This window comes from Heliangelus exortis, chromosome 1 (assembly GCF_036169615.1).
Source record: "Heliangelus exortis chromosome 1, bHelExo1.hap1, whole genome shotgun sequence".
Classification (NCBI taxonomy): domain Eukaryota; kingdom Metazoa; phylum Chordata; class Aves; order Apodiformes; family Trochilidae; genus Heliangelus; species Heliangelus exortis.
In genome coordinates, this window is record NC_092422.1 from 185,534,214 (window position 1) to 185,550,253 (window position 16,040).

General features: G+C 38.7%; 1 protein-coding gene across 7 annotated transcripts in view; it reads left to right on the top strand.

The window, feature by feature from the left end:
- The window catches only part of PHTF2 (putative homeodomain transcription factor 2), a 68,272-nt gene extending 58,441 nt beyond the window's left edge, over positions 1 to 9,831 (top strand). For 6 of the 7 annotated variants that reach the window (XM_071734001.1, XM_071734008.1, XM_071734005.1 and 3 more), the window contains 3 exons: positions 1,571 to 1,666; positions 6,444 to 6,569; positions 7,342 to 9,831. In XM_071734001.1, coding sequence (XP_071590102.1) covers positions 1,571 to 1,666; positions 6,444 to 6,569; positions 7,342 to 7,362 — 243 coding nt within the window. In that variant the 3' untranslated portion in view covers positions 7,363 to 9,831. The remainder of the gene's footprint in view (positions 1 to 1,570; positions 1,667 to 6,443; positions 6,570 to 7,341) is intronic. The other variant, XM_071734006.1, reaches the window with a different exon arrangement.
- The last annotated feature ends 6,209 nt before the right edge of the window (positions 9,832 to 16,040 follow it).

Sequence of the window (16,040 nt, forward strand, 5' to 3'; positions counted from 1 at the left end):
CTTTCATAGGTTTGTAGACTATGCTTTTCATTAGAGTCAATGTTTGAACATTTTAAGCCAGCATGAATATGGGAAGAAGTTTTCTCTCAATGTTTCCAGAACTTAAAAAAGAAAACCAGAAAAATTCAGAAAATGCTATGTCATAAGACATTTAACCTTGTATTGAATTCAGCTTATCCTGTTATAAGTCATTTCCCTGAAAAAGGCCTGAGAGCTTTATGTAATTAAAACCAAAATAGAACTCACAGCTCTTTCTCAAAAAGGAAAAAGGATACATGTCAGCCTGGGTAGAACTCGTTTTGGACTAATTTTTTTTTTTTTTTCATAAATTATTAAGTACCTGTTAAAATAGATTAGAACCTTTCTAGGCTTTCTTATCTACAATTTCTCAGAGTTACTAAATAGAGCTTTTATTCTTAGTTTATTCCTGTTTAGAAACACTTGAGTTGTAATTTTATATTTAAAGATTAGAACACCTTTCCAGCAAAAGCATCATTTACTTTAAAATGAAATTGATAGTTTTGGAGCTTAATATGCCTTGGAATATATAGGCATAGTTTTTGGCTTTTGATTTGCATAACAAACTCAGTTACCTTTTTAGGGAGATCTGATAATATTCAGCTACTTTGTTTAGATGTCTGAGGTCCTCATTTCACTAACCACCTTACAACAAGGTTTTTATTTTGTAGCATCATATTGCATCACTTATTTTCTGCAGCTTCACTTCTGTACCTTGGTAAGAGTCTCTGTCATCTGAAGGACTACTTCAGTGTATTACTAAGTTGTTCAAATTTTATTGTGATGAAAGTTGTAATCCTAAATTTAAAAGTGATTTGCTTCCATAATGCAATAAAAAAGAAAGGCTGAGAATGAAAGCTGATGTTTCTGAACTGCAAGAAAGCCAAACACAAGCTAATATGTACCCTTAACTTTCTCAGAAACAGTAACATAAAAACGTTTGGATCACAGAAGTGTTGAAATGATCAATATGATTTTCTTCTACAGCAACAGAGAGTTTAGTAATCTTCAAATATGTCCAAGCATTGGAAATCTTGATTTTCTGCACACAAGCTGCTCATGAAGTACTCTGTTATACTAAAGTCCTTTAAAAGAAATTATGTTTTAGCAGAATTACATTTTAGCATTTCAGTCTATTCAATAACTTTTGGGGATTTTAAGCCTCATAAGATCTGCATACTAGTACAAAATTAGTATATACTTCTGGAAATGAGTTAACAAACCTTGGACAATTACTGAAGGACGAAAAGGAAATTATGCAAATCTTACATATGTGTTTTTTCTTGCCTAATTTCTAGATTACACTAAACTTTAAAATTGTTGCTATGTTAGTTTCCAATATATTTTGCTATATCATAAAATACTGGTCACTACCTCTGGAAAACACTATTTGTTCTTAAATGTTAGGACAAAAAATATGCTTGTTTGCAGAAACATCACTGCTGTTCCTTCATGGCTGCTCAGTAGTAATTTCATTTTATTCTTAAATGTTTCCAAAGGAATTAATTTAAATTCTGAATAAGTGTTGATTCTGGTGTTTTATTTAAATCAGATAAACTTGTACTTGAAAATGGAAAAAAAACCTAATAAGAAGGAGGAACTGACACTAGTCAACAATGTTTTAAAACTTGCGACTAAGCTCTTAAAGGTAAGAATTAAAATAATGTCACTGCATTACATATAACTAAGAAGTAGAATAAATTGCTTAAGGAGTCACTGCTGTTACTTTTGCAGGGCAGTACAGAATGCTTCAGTTTATGCTCTGTAGCTGTTACATCATTGCTACTTGTTCATACACTACAGTCTGTTCTGTAGTTTTCATTGTGGATTGCAAATTATTATTATACTATAACTTTTATTCTTTAACAGTAAATGAGCAGTGTGAGAAGGTACTTCAGGATGGACAAGATGATATACCCTTGGGAAATGAAGGATGCAATTCTGTTGTCTGTTTTGAGTCTAGTTATAGGCTGTTGGAGAGTTTTTATTTTTCCATGAAAATAATTCTTCATAAAAACTGTCAGTTGTTGGTGTTTGAAATTAAAGCTAGATTAGTCTTTCCTTGCTGCAATAGAAGAATTGGAAGACAGAGATAAATTGTTACACAGTTCCACTTTTAAGTGAATTAAAGATGCGGATTTCATGTCCTTGAACTATTTCACAGGGTTTTTTTCCTTTCAATTTTCATAGAATCATAAAATCATAGAATGGTTAGGGTTATGGACCTTTAAGATCATCTAGTTCTAACCCCCCTGCATAGGCAGGAACACCTTCCACTAGACCACATTGCTCAAGTCCCCATCCAACCTGGCCTTGAACACCTCCAGTGAGAGGGGGCAGCCCCATCTTCCTTGGGCAACTTCTTCCACTGTCTCACCACCCTTAAATTAAAGAATTTCTTCCTAATGTCTAACATAAATGCTTACCCCTGTGTAAAAAGCCCTATCCCAGCTCTCTTGTAGGCTCCCTTCAGATACTGGAAAATTGCTATACGGTCACCTCAGAGCTTCTTCTTCTCTAGGATGAACAACCCCAACTTTTTTAGCCTGTCTTCATAAGGGGAGGTGCTCCAGCCCTCTGATCATTTGGCTCTCCTCTGAACATGTTCCGGGAGCTCTATGTCCTTCTTATGCTGGGGACTCCAGAACTGGACACAGAACTCCATGTGGGGTCTCAAAAGAGCAGGGAGCAAGTCCCTTGACTGGCTGTCTGTGCTTCTTCTGATGCAGCCCAGGACACAGTTGGATTTCTGGGCTGCAGGCACCCATTGATGGCTCATGTTGAGCTTGTGGTCCACCATCACACCCAAGTCTTTCTCCTCAGGACTGCCCTCAATCCTTTCTCCTCCCAACCTGTGTTCATGCATGGGTTTGCTGCAACCCAGGTGCAGAACTTTGCACTTTTCACAAGCCCACTTCTCAAGCCTGTCAAGGTCCCTCTGGATGGCATCCCTTCCCTCCAGTGTGTTGACTTCACCACACAGTTTGGTGTCATCAGCAAACTTGCTGAGGGTGCATTCAATTCCACTGTCCATGTTGCCAACAAAGTTCTGTTAAACAGCATCGGTCTGAGTATCAACCCTTGAGGAACCCCCCTAGTCACACATCTCCATTTGGACACTGAGCCACTGATCACAACTCTTTGGATGTGACCATCCATCCATCCAGCAGTTCATTATCCACTGAGTGGTCCATCCATCAAATCCATATGGTTCCAGTTTAGAGATCAGGATGTTGTGTTGATGTTGAATGCTTTGCACAGGTCCAGGTAGCCAGGTAGAAAATTTTGCTAATTAGTAGAAAAGTTTTTTACTTATACAATATCATCCTGTTTGCCAACTAACTATACTTGCTGGGTAGCAGATATTTCTTGATGGTGAGAGAACATGAATTTTGTAATTAATTCCTATTTCTCAGTGTCTGCGAAAGAAGCATCATCTTTCACTCACCTAAAGCTAGAACATGGATATGCTTAATACTTTTAAAACCTTATTATTGTTTATTGTTATTATTGTTTATTGTTATAATAACATAAGCAAAGTGGTGATTGAGGTTGTCAGGAAGACAAATTTGATCCTAAATTGCCTCTGCTGATTTCTTTTTGCAAGCTGACAGATCTGTCATAATTTGGGAAGCAAGCTGGTTTGTTCTTTTAGCTGTCTACTATCTTATTTATTGCTCCAGAAAAGTCTCATTTTTCTTCTAAGCATTTTCCTAATCAGAAAATTACTCAAGGGTTACCTGAATGACAAGTAAGAGTGATAAATAAAACATTGGAAGAACTTTTTTTATTTTATGTTTGGCTATTATGAACAACCCCCCCAGCAATTAGTTCTAGTATTCCTTATCTATTTTTACAGTAAAATTAACAGTATATAATTTACAACTGACTAAAGTAGGCTTTCAAAGTGAAAGTCAGTCCTACCACTGCAAAACACAAATTTGTTATTTTCCTCCCTCTCTTGGTGTGGGGTTTTAATGCTTAATCACTCTGCTGTTGTGTAAACTGTTTTTAAATTACGTTTGTGTAGCCTCAGCTTTTAGTATTAGGATCTTGTTACACAATCTACTGTTATGGTAAAGTTCTTAAAGAAATGCTGCTGACTTTTTATTCTTGTGCTCAGAAGGTAACAACAGTATTTTGATTTATTCCTCAGAGAATTAAATTAATTCAGTCCGAGAGAGAGAGCGGTCATGTCGAACTGTTTCCCAGGAATGTCTGGCAAATGTAAAAGTATTTCCCTTCCCCTTACATAAATTTCCTTCAATCTACACAGCCCTCCCACTGTGTTTGAGTACAGCACAATTACTGATTCCACTTGCAGAGTTCCCTATCAGCAGTGGAGTGGCTGGATTATCAACAGTAAACCTGAACCATGTCTTTCAATGACTCCCTACCTTTCCTCTGTGGTCAGGAAAATTAAGCCTGTTCAGAGAAAAAAAGTGGAGTTTTTTGCATATAGTGGTGCTTTAAGGCCTTTCTGTCTCCTTCAACCACACGCTTGAGTTCTGGTCACTTGCTGCACTGACTCCTGTGTGCCAGGGAGCTGTTCCTGAAACTTAAACTGTTTAATCTAGCTGGCTAGAGATGATTCAGTATTTCTTCTAGTCAGGTGAGTAATTCTCCTCACCAATACAAACTGAACACCATGTGTGGTCCCCTCGTGTTAAAAAAAAAAAAAAAAAAAAAAGACACAGCACTTCCCAGGAGAGGACTGGTGGTGTCAGCAAGGACTCAAAGCAACAGCTTAAGCCGAGAGCTGTTTGTACAGTGATACAGAGAGCCTGGCTGAGTTATTGACTGGGTCTCTTGGTATAAGGGACAACAAAACTTTCAGGAGCAGGTTTTGAAACAAATTAAAGGAAGCATTCTCTGTGTATCAGGTAGCAGATGTGCAACTGTAGGCCAAAGGAGAGTGTGGATGCAGAAAGATTATCTGGATTCAAGGAGAGATGGAACAAGTAGAGCAGACAAAGCAGATTCAGGATATCTCATGAGCTGAAATGTTTGTGTGCTGTGAGAACGTAGGTGGGGTGAGAAGTAGCTGCTGGTGGTGGCAGGATGCTGATCATCCCATGATCTGATTTGCTTCAGCCTTTTTTATGCTTTTCTTAGTGTCTTAAAAATAATGCTTTTTACTTACCCCAGAAAAATGTATCAACCAACATGGCCTTTCCATGGCTTTTGTGCCACAGGTCCCAGATGCAGGCCATGATTTGGCTACTATGAGAACATGCTCAGAAATGAGGTGGGATTTCCAAGCCACCTAGTATGAGCTTTAAATGAATTCCAGGTAGTTGGTGATCAATGCAATTGTGTATTCATGCCCAGTAGCTAAATGGAGAGTTTTTTAAAATTTAGTTTTAGATGGTTTTGATCCGTAAGCTTTTACTGAGTATGCTTCTATTTTCTTACTACCCAAATTGGTAACATAAAACCAAAATCTAAAAACTTTGTCCTTAAAGAATTTCTCTCTGTTCTCAGAATTGTGTCTTTTTATCATTTGTATTTGCAGCAGTTTTATATCAGATCTAAATGAAAAGGTTGCTCATTCTTATTTCATGCTTTTTGAAAGAAGACTCAGAGCTCTGAAATTCTTCTTTATTAAAAAAGGCTTTATAAGGCCTTGTTCAAGGCCCTGACTGTAATGCAGGAGAAAGGAGAAGATGAATTTAATGATAGAAAATATAATGATCATAAGCAGTGATACTTGCTATACTTTATATAATCCATTCTTATACTTTAAAACTCTTTTTCTTCCCTTAGCTGACATATCTCCTGGCCAGAAAAGTTTGGGTGACTTTATTCATGCACAAATGGCAATGAAAAATTGGTGAAATAGCATCTTGATTAATTTTTAATCTTGTGATTTAAAAAAAAAAAAAGTAAAATATTGGCCATTAAGTGGTTATTATCTTTTCCTTCCTTTTCTGGCTATGTTAATTAATAATTATTGTAAAAATTAATAGCAAAGGAAGGGAATTGCATTAGTAAAGACATTTGAATCAATTTTTAATAATAGTGAGGTAGCCTCTGTCACTGAAATTAGGTGGGTTTTGTTTTATTTTGGTTTGCTGTCAGCTCTTGCAACATTGAAGGTAAAGGAAAATTACAAGGAATTCTTAAAAATGGTGGCACCTTACTGCCAAGAAATCTAGTTCTCTGTTTTCCTGCCTCTTTGAGCAAATTGGTAGATGATCTAGATAGGTAGCCTCCAATTTTTGAAGGGCTATTTCGATACTATCTATCAACTGTTAATGGGTGTTTTCTTGCACATTGCTTTTTAATATGCAAAATAATAGGTGAGTGTTTTACTCACTGTGACTTGAAGACATCCTAAACTAATATTGCTCAATTCATATGTGAACAAAATCCCCGTTGTGTAATTTCTGCTTTTTAACAATGTCATTGTTTTGCATTGCTAGGAACTGGACAGTCCCTTTAGATTATATGGGCTTACAATGAATCCTCTGCTTTATAATATCACTCAAGTTGTCATCCTGTCAGCTGTTTCTGGTGTCATCAGTGATTTGCTTGGATTTAATCTAAAGGTAACTACTTTATAAGTGTATTTTTTTTCACCATGGCATTCAGAATTTTCTGATGGGTGCATCATAAGTTGCAGCCTAATTAATTCTTAACTCTATTAACTATAAGATTTGTTGTTTGAAAATTGTTATGAGAATAAGCTGTATCAGAAGAATGATGATGTATTTGTCAAAGCAGCCTTTATAATTTTTTTTTTGTGGCTTTCTAACTTCATTTGGGTTGCATAATTTCCAAGAATTTGTAGACTTAAATACGAAGACATTAATACATAGACCTTAGTAGACCTTATTGAACTTTTCTTCATAGCACAGATCTGATTTCTCTCTTGAATTTCTCTATCTCAAATCTCTCTCACTGTTGACTTTGTAACTCTTTAAGAGATGCAGAAAGATGCAAACTATCCTTGCTTTGCATTGCAGTAAAGCCTTACAGCCGATACAGTATTGCTGTGACCTGTATTATATGGTGTCATTTCATCATTGCTGGAGGACTATCTTGTTAGCTTCTCCTCTCTTGTCCTCTCTGAACAACAAACTCTGGAAACTATCTCAAGGTTCAGGTTGAGGCACATTAGTTTTCACAAAGTTGTAGCACAATTCTGAATTTCCTTATGTATGCCCATTTTTTTCCTATTAGAAGTAAACAAGTGTTAAATTTATTTTGTTACCATAGATTATGGAATAAATGCAATAAGAAAAAATGTGGTATTACAGTTCTGGTAAACAGAAATCTGAGATGAGATATAGTATTTATTTACTTCTTTAATTTTTCCAGCTCTGGAAGATCAAATCTTGACAATATATAAAGATGATGAGAACAGTATTACAGAAAGGCTCATTGATTGACAGAACTGCCTCAAAGCAGCCACTGAATCTGTATTTCAGATGCTACAACCTCTTCAAGGATGTCGTTTGGAAAATTGAAGTGTTTACATCTGACTGTTTTGTGCAATCTCTGTATTTATTTCATCTTCTCACTGTTTTATGTTCATTGTAGTTGACATTTATATTTTATTTTCAAACTTACTTTTTTAGTTTTTGAAAGGGTCAAAAACTGTGTGTCTGAGAACTTGAAATCCTGGAAATTGATTACACTAAATTATTCTATCTGTTGTTAAAGCTGAAGCCAATGCTGAATGTTTTTATTTACAGTAACGCTATATGGAAGTAATTTGATTTTTGGGAGTGTGGTGAACTTACTTAGAATATTTCATTTCCATCAGTCATTTATCAGAACAACAGAACATCAAGAGATGTTTGGTTGCAAAAGAAAAGTGAGACAAACATAAAGTACTGACAATACAGCGTGACAGGTAGCAGAAATATCTTCTATTACTATTAGAAGCAAGTGGGAAGGAGTTTTTAATATTTTGAGTAATTCCAGGATCTAAACTCAAACAGGCTGCAGTTTAAATATCCTGGGATATTAATAAGGTATTATATAACAAGTCAACAAGTGCTCTTTGATAACACTTTTATTAGAGCAATAATTGTAAATGGTTACCATGCTGTATGATATTTTGATAAAAGTAAATACTGTATTTATTTGAAATACTGGGTTGTTCTGCGCAGCTCCGACTGTGCATGCTCAATATGTGCACTTTTTATTGTTACTTTTAATGAGAAACTTTATATATATACATATAAATGTATATTGGAATATATTATGGTGAACGCTGGAGCAGTATATATTATATGTTGAAGCTGAATATTTAAAGAAGCAAAAGACTTAGTGATGAAAGGAATGCTAAGAATGACTGAGCATAAGATAGGTAGATGCTCTCCTCTTGTACACTATAGTATATGCCATTCATACCACATTGAAGTTTAAGAACAGTTCAACACAGAAAATATGTTCCTATGGTGAGCGGCAGAGCTCATGAAGCCAGGTATTCTGAAAAAATGTCTTCAGATATCTCCTCTCTTCCCAGTCCTCCCCAGCAGGGGTTATTCCCTGGTGCTTTCCAGGCTGGGGGTTCCCAACCTTGGGTTTCCCACCTCCCCTTCTGCCTCCCCCATGGACCATTCATACCGACTCGCGGTTCTTTGGTGTGACAAAAAGAGATGTTCACCCTCTAGAATGAAGTTACTCAGAACAAACTTCTCTTCTGCAAATTATTTTGGAAGTATTAATATCACTGGGTGCAAGTGTTCTTACATCTTGTGTTTCTAAATTAGCAGCTTCATATTAAACAATGAGAAGTAATTAGGTGACAAGAATCATGACCTTGCACTACACTTGCACTAATCTTGACAGATTTGAAACAATGTATCCTAAACTTCTGTGGTATAAAAATATTTTTATATATAAAGCAACACAAACAAGCATTTTGTATTTTATTTGCCTCTGTACTAATGTTTAATAATGACCAAAGTGCATTCTGGTTTTTGAAAGAATGTATTACTGGAGCTTTAAGAACATACTATATTTAGTTTCTCGTGTGAAAACTTCAGCTGCATCTGATCAGTTTCTTCTTTCTCTGTTGTTTGATGTTGGGATTGTTTTTAAAAATTAAGTACATTTTATACACAGGTTTTTTTTTTTCCAAATTATGGTACAGACCTACGCAGAACTTAATTTTGCACAAAGCATATTTTAAGAAAAAAAAAAAAAGTACAGCAAGAGTTCTATGGGTGATACAAGATAAGGCTATTGCTTTTTACAGCCTGTCACTATTGCAAAACCATTCTTTACTCTAGAATGGAATTATTTTAGAAATATAAAATGGTGATTATAGAGCTTTCATTACCTGGGGAAAAAAAAAAAAGAAAGGAGGGAAAACATTGTGATTTTGGTTGAAGATGAAATTAGTTTAACCTTGTATACCTCAGCAACTAGCACTGTGCTGGATTGTTGCACTAATATACAGTGGCTTGGGGAGAGGAAAAGATTCGTGAAATGAAATTTAAAATAATAAAAACATTTATTTACTACCATTAGATATATGCATTATGTTAAAAATGAGAGGTTTAATTTCCATCCCTCAATATGGAAAATCCAGTATGAGAATAGAGGCAAGTAGAAATATGGCAGATCTTGCGTGTTAACTGTTATTTTTTGCCACGTTTTGTAACTGAATGTGTGATCAGGCTTGAAATAAAGCTTTCTATGGTTGATGGTAAAAAAACAAAAAAGCAGTGTGGTGAGCTGTATCTTTTAGTAATATTCAGCATATTTCTGTATCTGCCTGTTTTGATTTCTATCCATATATTCTATTTAAGTTAAAGCATTCTGGGGAGAGAAATCCTGCACATGGAATGCCAATGATGGTTCTCAGAACTGCACTTTATTACAAGAACATAAACTCTTTCAGTTATGGAAAGTAATTTTATTAAGACTACTGGACATACAGGATCCAAATAGCTGTTTCTATTTGAAAAATATTGGAACATGGGGATTTAAGGGCAGGAAATCACCATATCCAGCAACCTGTCTCAGAGCTGGTCAGCTACTGCCACCAGGTGTTTGTCCTCTTTGGTCATTTTGATTGTCACAAATACTGCACTCCATGGGCTTTAATAGGTATGGGCAACTGCAGCAGCCTTGCAGATGCTGTAGACTATTGCTTAATGTTGGGGGTTTGCTACAGGGTATGTTCCATGTGAAGGAAAATGTCAACCATCGTCTGGTTGTATCAGTGGCTGGATCTGCTTCTCCAGCCCCTTGCAGAGAGCTCTGCTTGGGGCCCATGGTGAAACACACTGATAGTGCCACAGCAACCTGGATGCTTTGGGGCTTTCTGGCAACAAGGTATCAGAAGGTCTTGCTTAGGGCTCTGTCACACTGAAGAGACTGATGGAATTTTATCTAACAGGTATGAAAGGTGGTGGATGTTAATGGTTGCATGTACGTGTAAAAGCTCAGGCCAGAATCTGGGTCCCACCTGGGTTTCAGGAGGGGGAGTTTGTGGTGTGGTGATAGGAATGAATGGGAAAGGACAAAGGAAACCCTTTGGCTGATGCCTGCTGCATTAACCATCTGGTTGCCAGTAGGAGCTCACCTGAGAGACTCCCACTTTGGTACATGTCCTATGGAATGGTTTAATTATGCAAGTGTAAAGTGTTCACACAGGTTTAGTTTAGATTAAATGTTGGAGTCAGTATGTGACCTCAATGTGTTGAAAGTAACTCTTCCAAAGTGTTATTATGAAGTAATATAAACATTTTTAAAAGTATATTTTTACCTTTTCCTTCACTATTCTTTTCCAGTCTTAAATCATTTTACACTTGAGCTGACACTTGCCATATTTAAACAAAGTTTCACAAATCTGAATTTGCTGCGATTGGTCTTAATGTAAGAAGCGAGCTTGCAAAACTTTGATACCTTGCTCCTGTCCTGCAGCAAGGTGTCCTGTTTCAAAGCTTTTGTAAATCCACACTATGAAGTTAGACTGCTTCTAAGTGTATTTGATAAGTTATTTACTCACCTGGCCTATGTGGATGGCAGAACAGTAACTATACAGTGACAACCAGAGGCTGACACTGGAGCCTCTGGCACTGTTTCCATACCTGTCCCCAGCACTTGTGCTGTTCCTGTGCAGGCAAAGCACAGCAGGAAGAGTGAAGGACAATATCTGACCAGCATTTCCCACTGTTCCTTTGTTCATTGCCTTTTAAAGTAACAGCTCTCAATAGCAGATAACCAGCAATGAATATAATGAGGCAACCCTATCCTTAGTCTTATGAATGTAAATGGTTCCATGGGACAAGGTCTCTGATTGGTTTCTCTCCTTCTGTGCTGTTGTGGGGTCTGACTGCAGCTCTTGGTCATTTGTTCTGTGAGTTGTGTTCACCACTCATGAAGCAGGTTTAAGCAATTCCTTCTCCTGAGTGCAGCAGCACATTCTTTGTTGCCATGCTACTTGCTACTTCAACCCAGTTGAGGTTTTCTTTTAAGCCAATTTATTTCAGGGGTGTTTATACCATGAGCACTGGCCCTGATACAGCTGCACAAGCAATGAGCTGCTGTGAGGGTGTAGAAAATCAAAGTTGGCTTTTTGGCTGCAGAGAGCATATTGTGTAGGTACACACAGCAGTGATCAATGGCACCACCCTTGGAATTAATAGGAGCCACTTAAGCTATAAAAATGGAATTAATTCCCATTGTGTATGGAGTGGCATTAATACAATGAATGCAAATATGTAAATGGCCAACAATTATGGCCTTGAGGTGACATAGCTCTGCTGTTAGAGACCACAATTACTTCTTATTCTTCTTTCCCACATGTGTGCATTGTGCATTTTAATTGTATAGCTTTTCCTGGCTTTCCAGCTGAAAATACAAAATCAGAAATTCAAAGTATGCAAAAGAATAATTGTGAAATAATTGTTACAACTTAGAGGAAGCAACAGATGTTTCACTTGTTGCTGGAACTCTCTGAAGGAGAACTAATTTTCCAAGTATATCAAGTACATGCTAATAAGGAACATTTTTCTCTATGCAGCAGCATAATGCTATTCCTCAAAATGCTTTTTGTGTTAGCTTAATAATGCACAGCTAAAGGATGCACTGCTGTGACCAATGTAGCAGGTTCTGCCACTACCTTTATTTTGTTTCTTTCAAATTCTATTGATTTGGGCAGTAACCTTTCGTGAAATAAAAAGCAAAATATAGTACTAGTCCTTAAAAAAAGATTAAAACAACCCCACAACCTGTTTGTAAAGAAAAAAATTAAAAATCTAGTTTTATTCAAGGTAAGGTTGATGCCTTGCAGAAGTTACTATAGATAATGCAGATTTAATACCTGGAGTTTGCAGGTGGGGAATATACTGAAGTGCTCCATTCTCCAGATCTGATCTTTTGAGTCAGCTTTTTCTGTGAACAGCTGTGATTTCTGCTCACTGAGATACCTTCCCAGCTCTGCAAAATGGATACTTGCCATTGCAAGGACAAGAAAACAATGTAGAATTGATAGTTTGGGGTGTGGTTTTAGTATCAAACATGAAAAAAATTTCATTCATCTTAGACACGAGGTGTCCACCTTTGACAGGAGAGGACCCAAAGGAGGGCCAGGAAGATGATCAAACCATTATCTGAACCTGCCCTGTGAGGAAGACTGCAGGAGTTAGATCTCTTTTCCTCGCAGAAGAGAAGTCTCAGGAGGACCTCATCAACTTATTCCATTACTTAAAGGGTAACTACAAGGAGGACTGAGGCTCTCTTTTCATAAGGAGCCACACAGAGAAGTCAAGGACCAACAAGTACAAATGGCCTATTTCAGCCATAGAAGGACTTCCTGGCATAGACAGATCTGTGTTCTAAAAATGCAAACCATCATTGTACCAGAATACAAAGTCAACCAGGAGAGAAAAAACACCAAAGATCAACAAGCAAGACTTCATATTGCATGGTGTCACCTCTGCGTGGTGTAGGGGGGCAGGGGTGTAGGAGATGGAAGATGTCAGCCTGAATGCAGTACAGGTGGTTCCCTTTGAGTCTCGGTGCCCAGGTTTTCTTCCTGTGTTTCCCAGGGAGTGGGAGGAGAGGGAGATGTCTGGCCCTGGATCTTTTCTCCATGCGAGTGGCTGCGGTGCACTCCTTGATGTGGATGGTTTGGAAAACCATAGAATATCTCAAGTTCAGTGTGACCCGTAAGGAGCATCAAGTCCAAGTCCCTGCTCCTCACAGGACAGCCTAAAACTAAACCATATGACCAAGCATCATCCAGGTGCTCCTTGAACTCTGACGTGTTGCTGTAACCACTTTCCTGGGGAGCCTGTTCTAGTGACTGATCACCCTCTCAGTGAAGATCCTTTTCCTGAGGTCCTGTCTGAACTTTCCCTGATGCAGATTCTTTCAATTCCCTTGTGTCCTCTCTGGTCACAGGACAGAGATCATCACTTTCCCTTCTGTTGTTCCTGGTGAGGAAGTTGTACACTGTGATAAGGTCCCCCCTCAGCCTTCTCTAAGCTGAACAAACCAAGTGACCTTAGCTGTTCCTCCTAAGTCTTGCCCTTGAGACTTTCCACCATCCTGGTTGCCCTCCTCTGGACACACTCCAATAGTCTGATGTCCTTATACTGAAGTGCCCAAAACTCCATACAGTGCTCAAGGTGGGGCAGCACCAGTGCAGTGCAGAGTGGGACCATCGCCCCCCCGGATGCACCCCAGGACAGAGTTGGCTTTTCTGGCTGCCAGGGCACATTGTTGACTCATATTCAGCTTGGCACCAACCCAAACCCTCGGATCTCTTTCCCCGGTCCTAGGATTCTGGGAGCCAGGGAGCACTCACATAGCTATGAGCATGGAGAAGAAGATACCGTGGGATTTGTTTTAAAAACAACCCTGGAAGGTTCCACTCTTTTGTTCGTGTATCAGAGAGACACAGGCATCACTTCTTACTTTTTCCTCTTCTCAGTGTTAGCAGCCATACATCTCTGGGTAGTTGTGCCATGTACTAAAACATATGGCAAATTACTTGCCCATATGGGTTCAAAGAGGGGTGTGTGCTCGGCAGATTAAACCCCAAAACAATCAGAAGAGGAGCTTTGCATTTCAAGCTAGAGAGCATGGCAATCATCTCACATTGTCTAGACTTTCCTCTCTCTGTCATTTTTACATATTTTGCAGCAATTACATTCATTTCCTCTGGCTTCATTTCTGCCAAGATCCATCTGCAACTTAGAATTGGTTAAGAGAGCTTTTCATATTCATGGTATTAGTCACTACGAGTGCATTTGGAGCGAGGACTTTTAATGCTCCCATTGTTTTGTGTTGTAGTAAATTAATTCCATTCTGGGACGGTGGTGGAAGCTGGGTTTTTGATTTATCTTTGCAGATATCATAAAGGAAATGAAAAAAATAATGAAGCCAATGTTTTAAAATAATGATTAATCTCATTTGTCTTAGAAGCCAAGATCAGACATATCTGATAGAGAAAACTCATTACTTTGGCTGTAAAACCATATTAATTAAAAGACTGTGTTACAACAAAAAAAATTAAGACAAATTTATTACACGAGTAATTTTCCTTGGAAACTAGTGAAAGTGCAGTTCTTGACTAGCTGGAATTAGGGGTTAACATTCCCCTTTTCAGTTTACTGATGCTGTTTGGATTTTAAATAACTTTTGACAAGTTTAAATAACGCATGAATTAGCAAGCTGTCTGTCAGCAGGCAAAGGGGAGTGCTTAGGTAACAGTGAAAGCTCCTAACATGAGGAAGGGCTGGAAAGTAGACTTTAATCAAAACCTCTGGGTTCCTCGTGCTTCCCCATCTAAAAGGGAATATTCTCTTACCTGAAAGTAGTGATTGAGTTGCCCTTTTCACCTTGGGCTAAAGCTAAAAACCTTGCTCTCAATCACTATTTTCCAAAGTAGGGAGCAAGGAAAACTTTGCCACTGAGATTTTACTGCCTTAGAGCTTGAGTACAGATTTGTCAGGAAGACAAAATTTTTAGTATAAGTAGGAGCTTGGTGCCTATTCCTGTTTGAGAGAGCAGTGAGCCATTGCAGAGGTGCTATGGAGCTCACAGAGCAATGGCACACCACCCTCTCCCCCAGTTTTTATGTGTGTAGCTCTTTCATTGAGCTGGGAACTGATCTGGTTTATTCATGCAATTGATAAGTGTGCTGCTGAGTAGGTGGTTTGTTTTCTTTTTTCCAGATGTCACGAAATTCCAGTTTGGCATGAGCTTTGGGAAGATGCTGAGGTTTGGTGGGTGCTTGGGGTTACCAGGACAAGGCACCAGCCTGAGCACATGATGTAGTCCCCCAGTTTCTGCAGGGCTTTGTGCTGCTCTTCTCTGCATTCCTGGTGATGCCCCAAAGTGTCATGTGCTGCCACCCACCCACCTCCTCTGCCCTGTGTGCACGAATGTGATATGTGCCTATGCAGAGCTTTTTCCTCCTTAGTTTAAAAATTATTGCTTTCTGCCACCTTACCAAAATAGGTGTTCCTGAATGTTGCAAACCTGTATTTACCCACCAGCCTGGCTCTGTGGCAGATCTGCAGAATGGCACATTTACAGCCACGCCAGGAGAGCAGACCCTTAAAGAATTGGCTGGCAGGTGAGAATTTAACTGCAGTTCCCTCCCATGATTTTCTCAGCAGAGTTCTTCTTCCCCTGCACTACATTGCTGTGGCTCTACTCCAGCTCAGCCCAGTGCCCGCAGCTCTTGGCCCAGTTCAGCTCAAGGGCCTCCAGCCCAGCTGGGGTGCTGAGCTGCTCTGCTCCATCCTGCCTGCAGATGGGGACTGGAAACTACATTTTGAAGGCTCAGCTGAGCTGAGTGCTGCAGCTCGCTTCCCGAAGGCAATTACCCATCCCCTGCAAGCCAGGCTCTGCCTCCTCCCCAGAGCTGCTTCTCCTGAAGAGGAACGGCAGTGTGTAGGGAGCAGCAGTCCCTCCCCTAGAGCTGACTTCTCAGGTCTTCTACTGAAACGCAGAAAGAACACGAGGGACCAGCAATAGATACAACTCATCAGTACAGAACACTATAAGAAATTGGCTCAAGCATATAACTGTGTACAGAT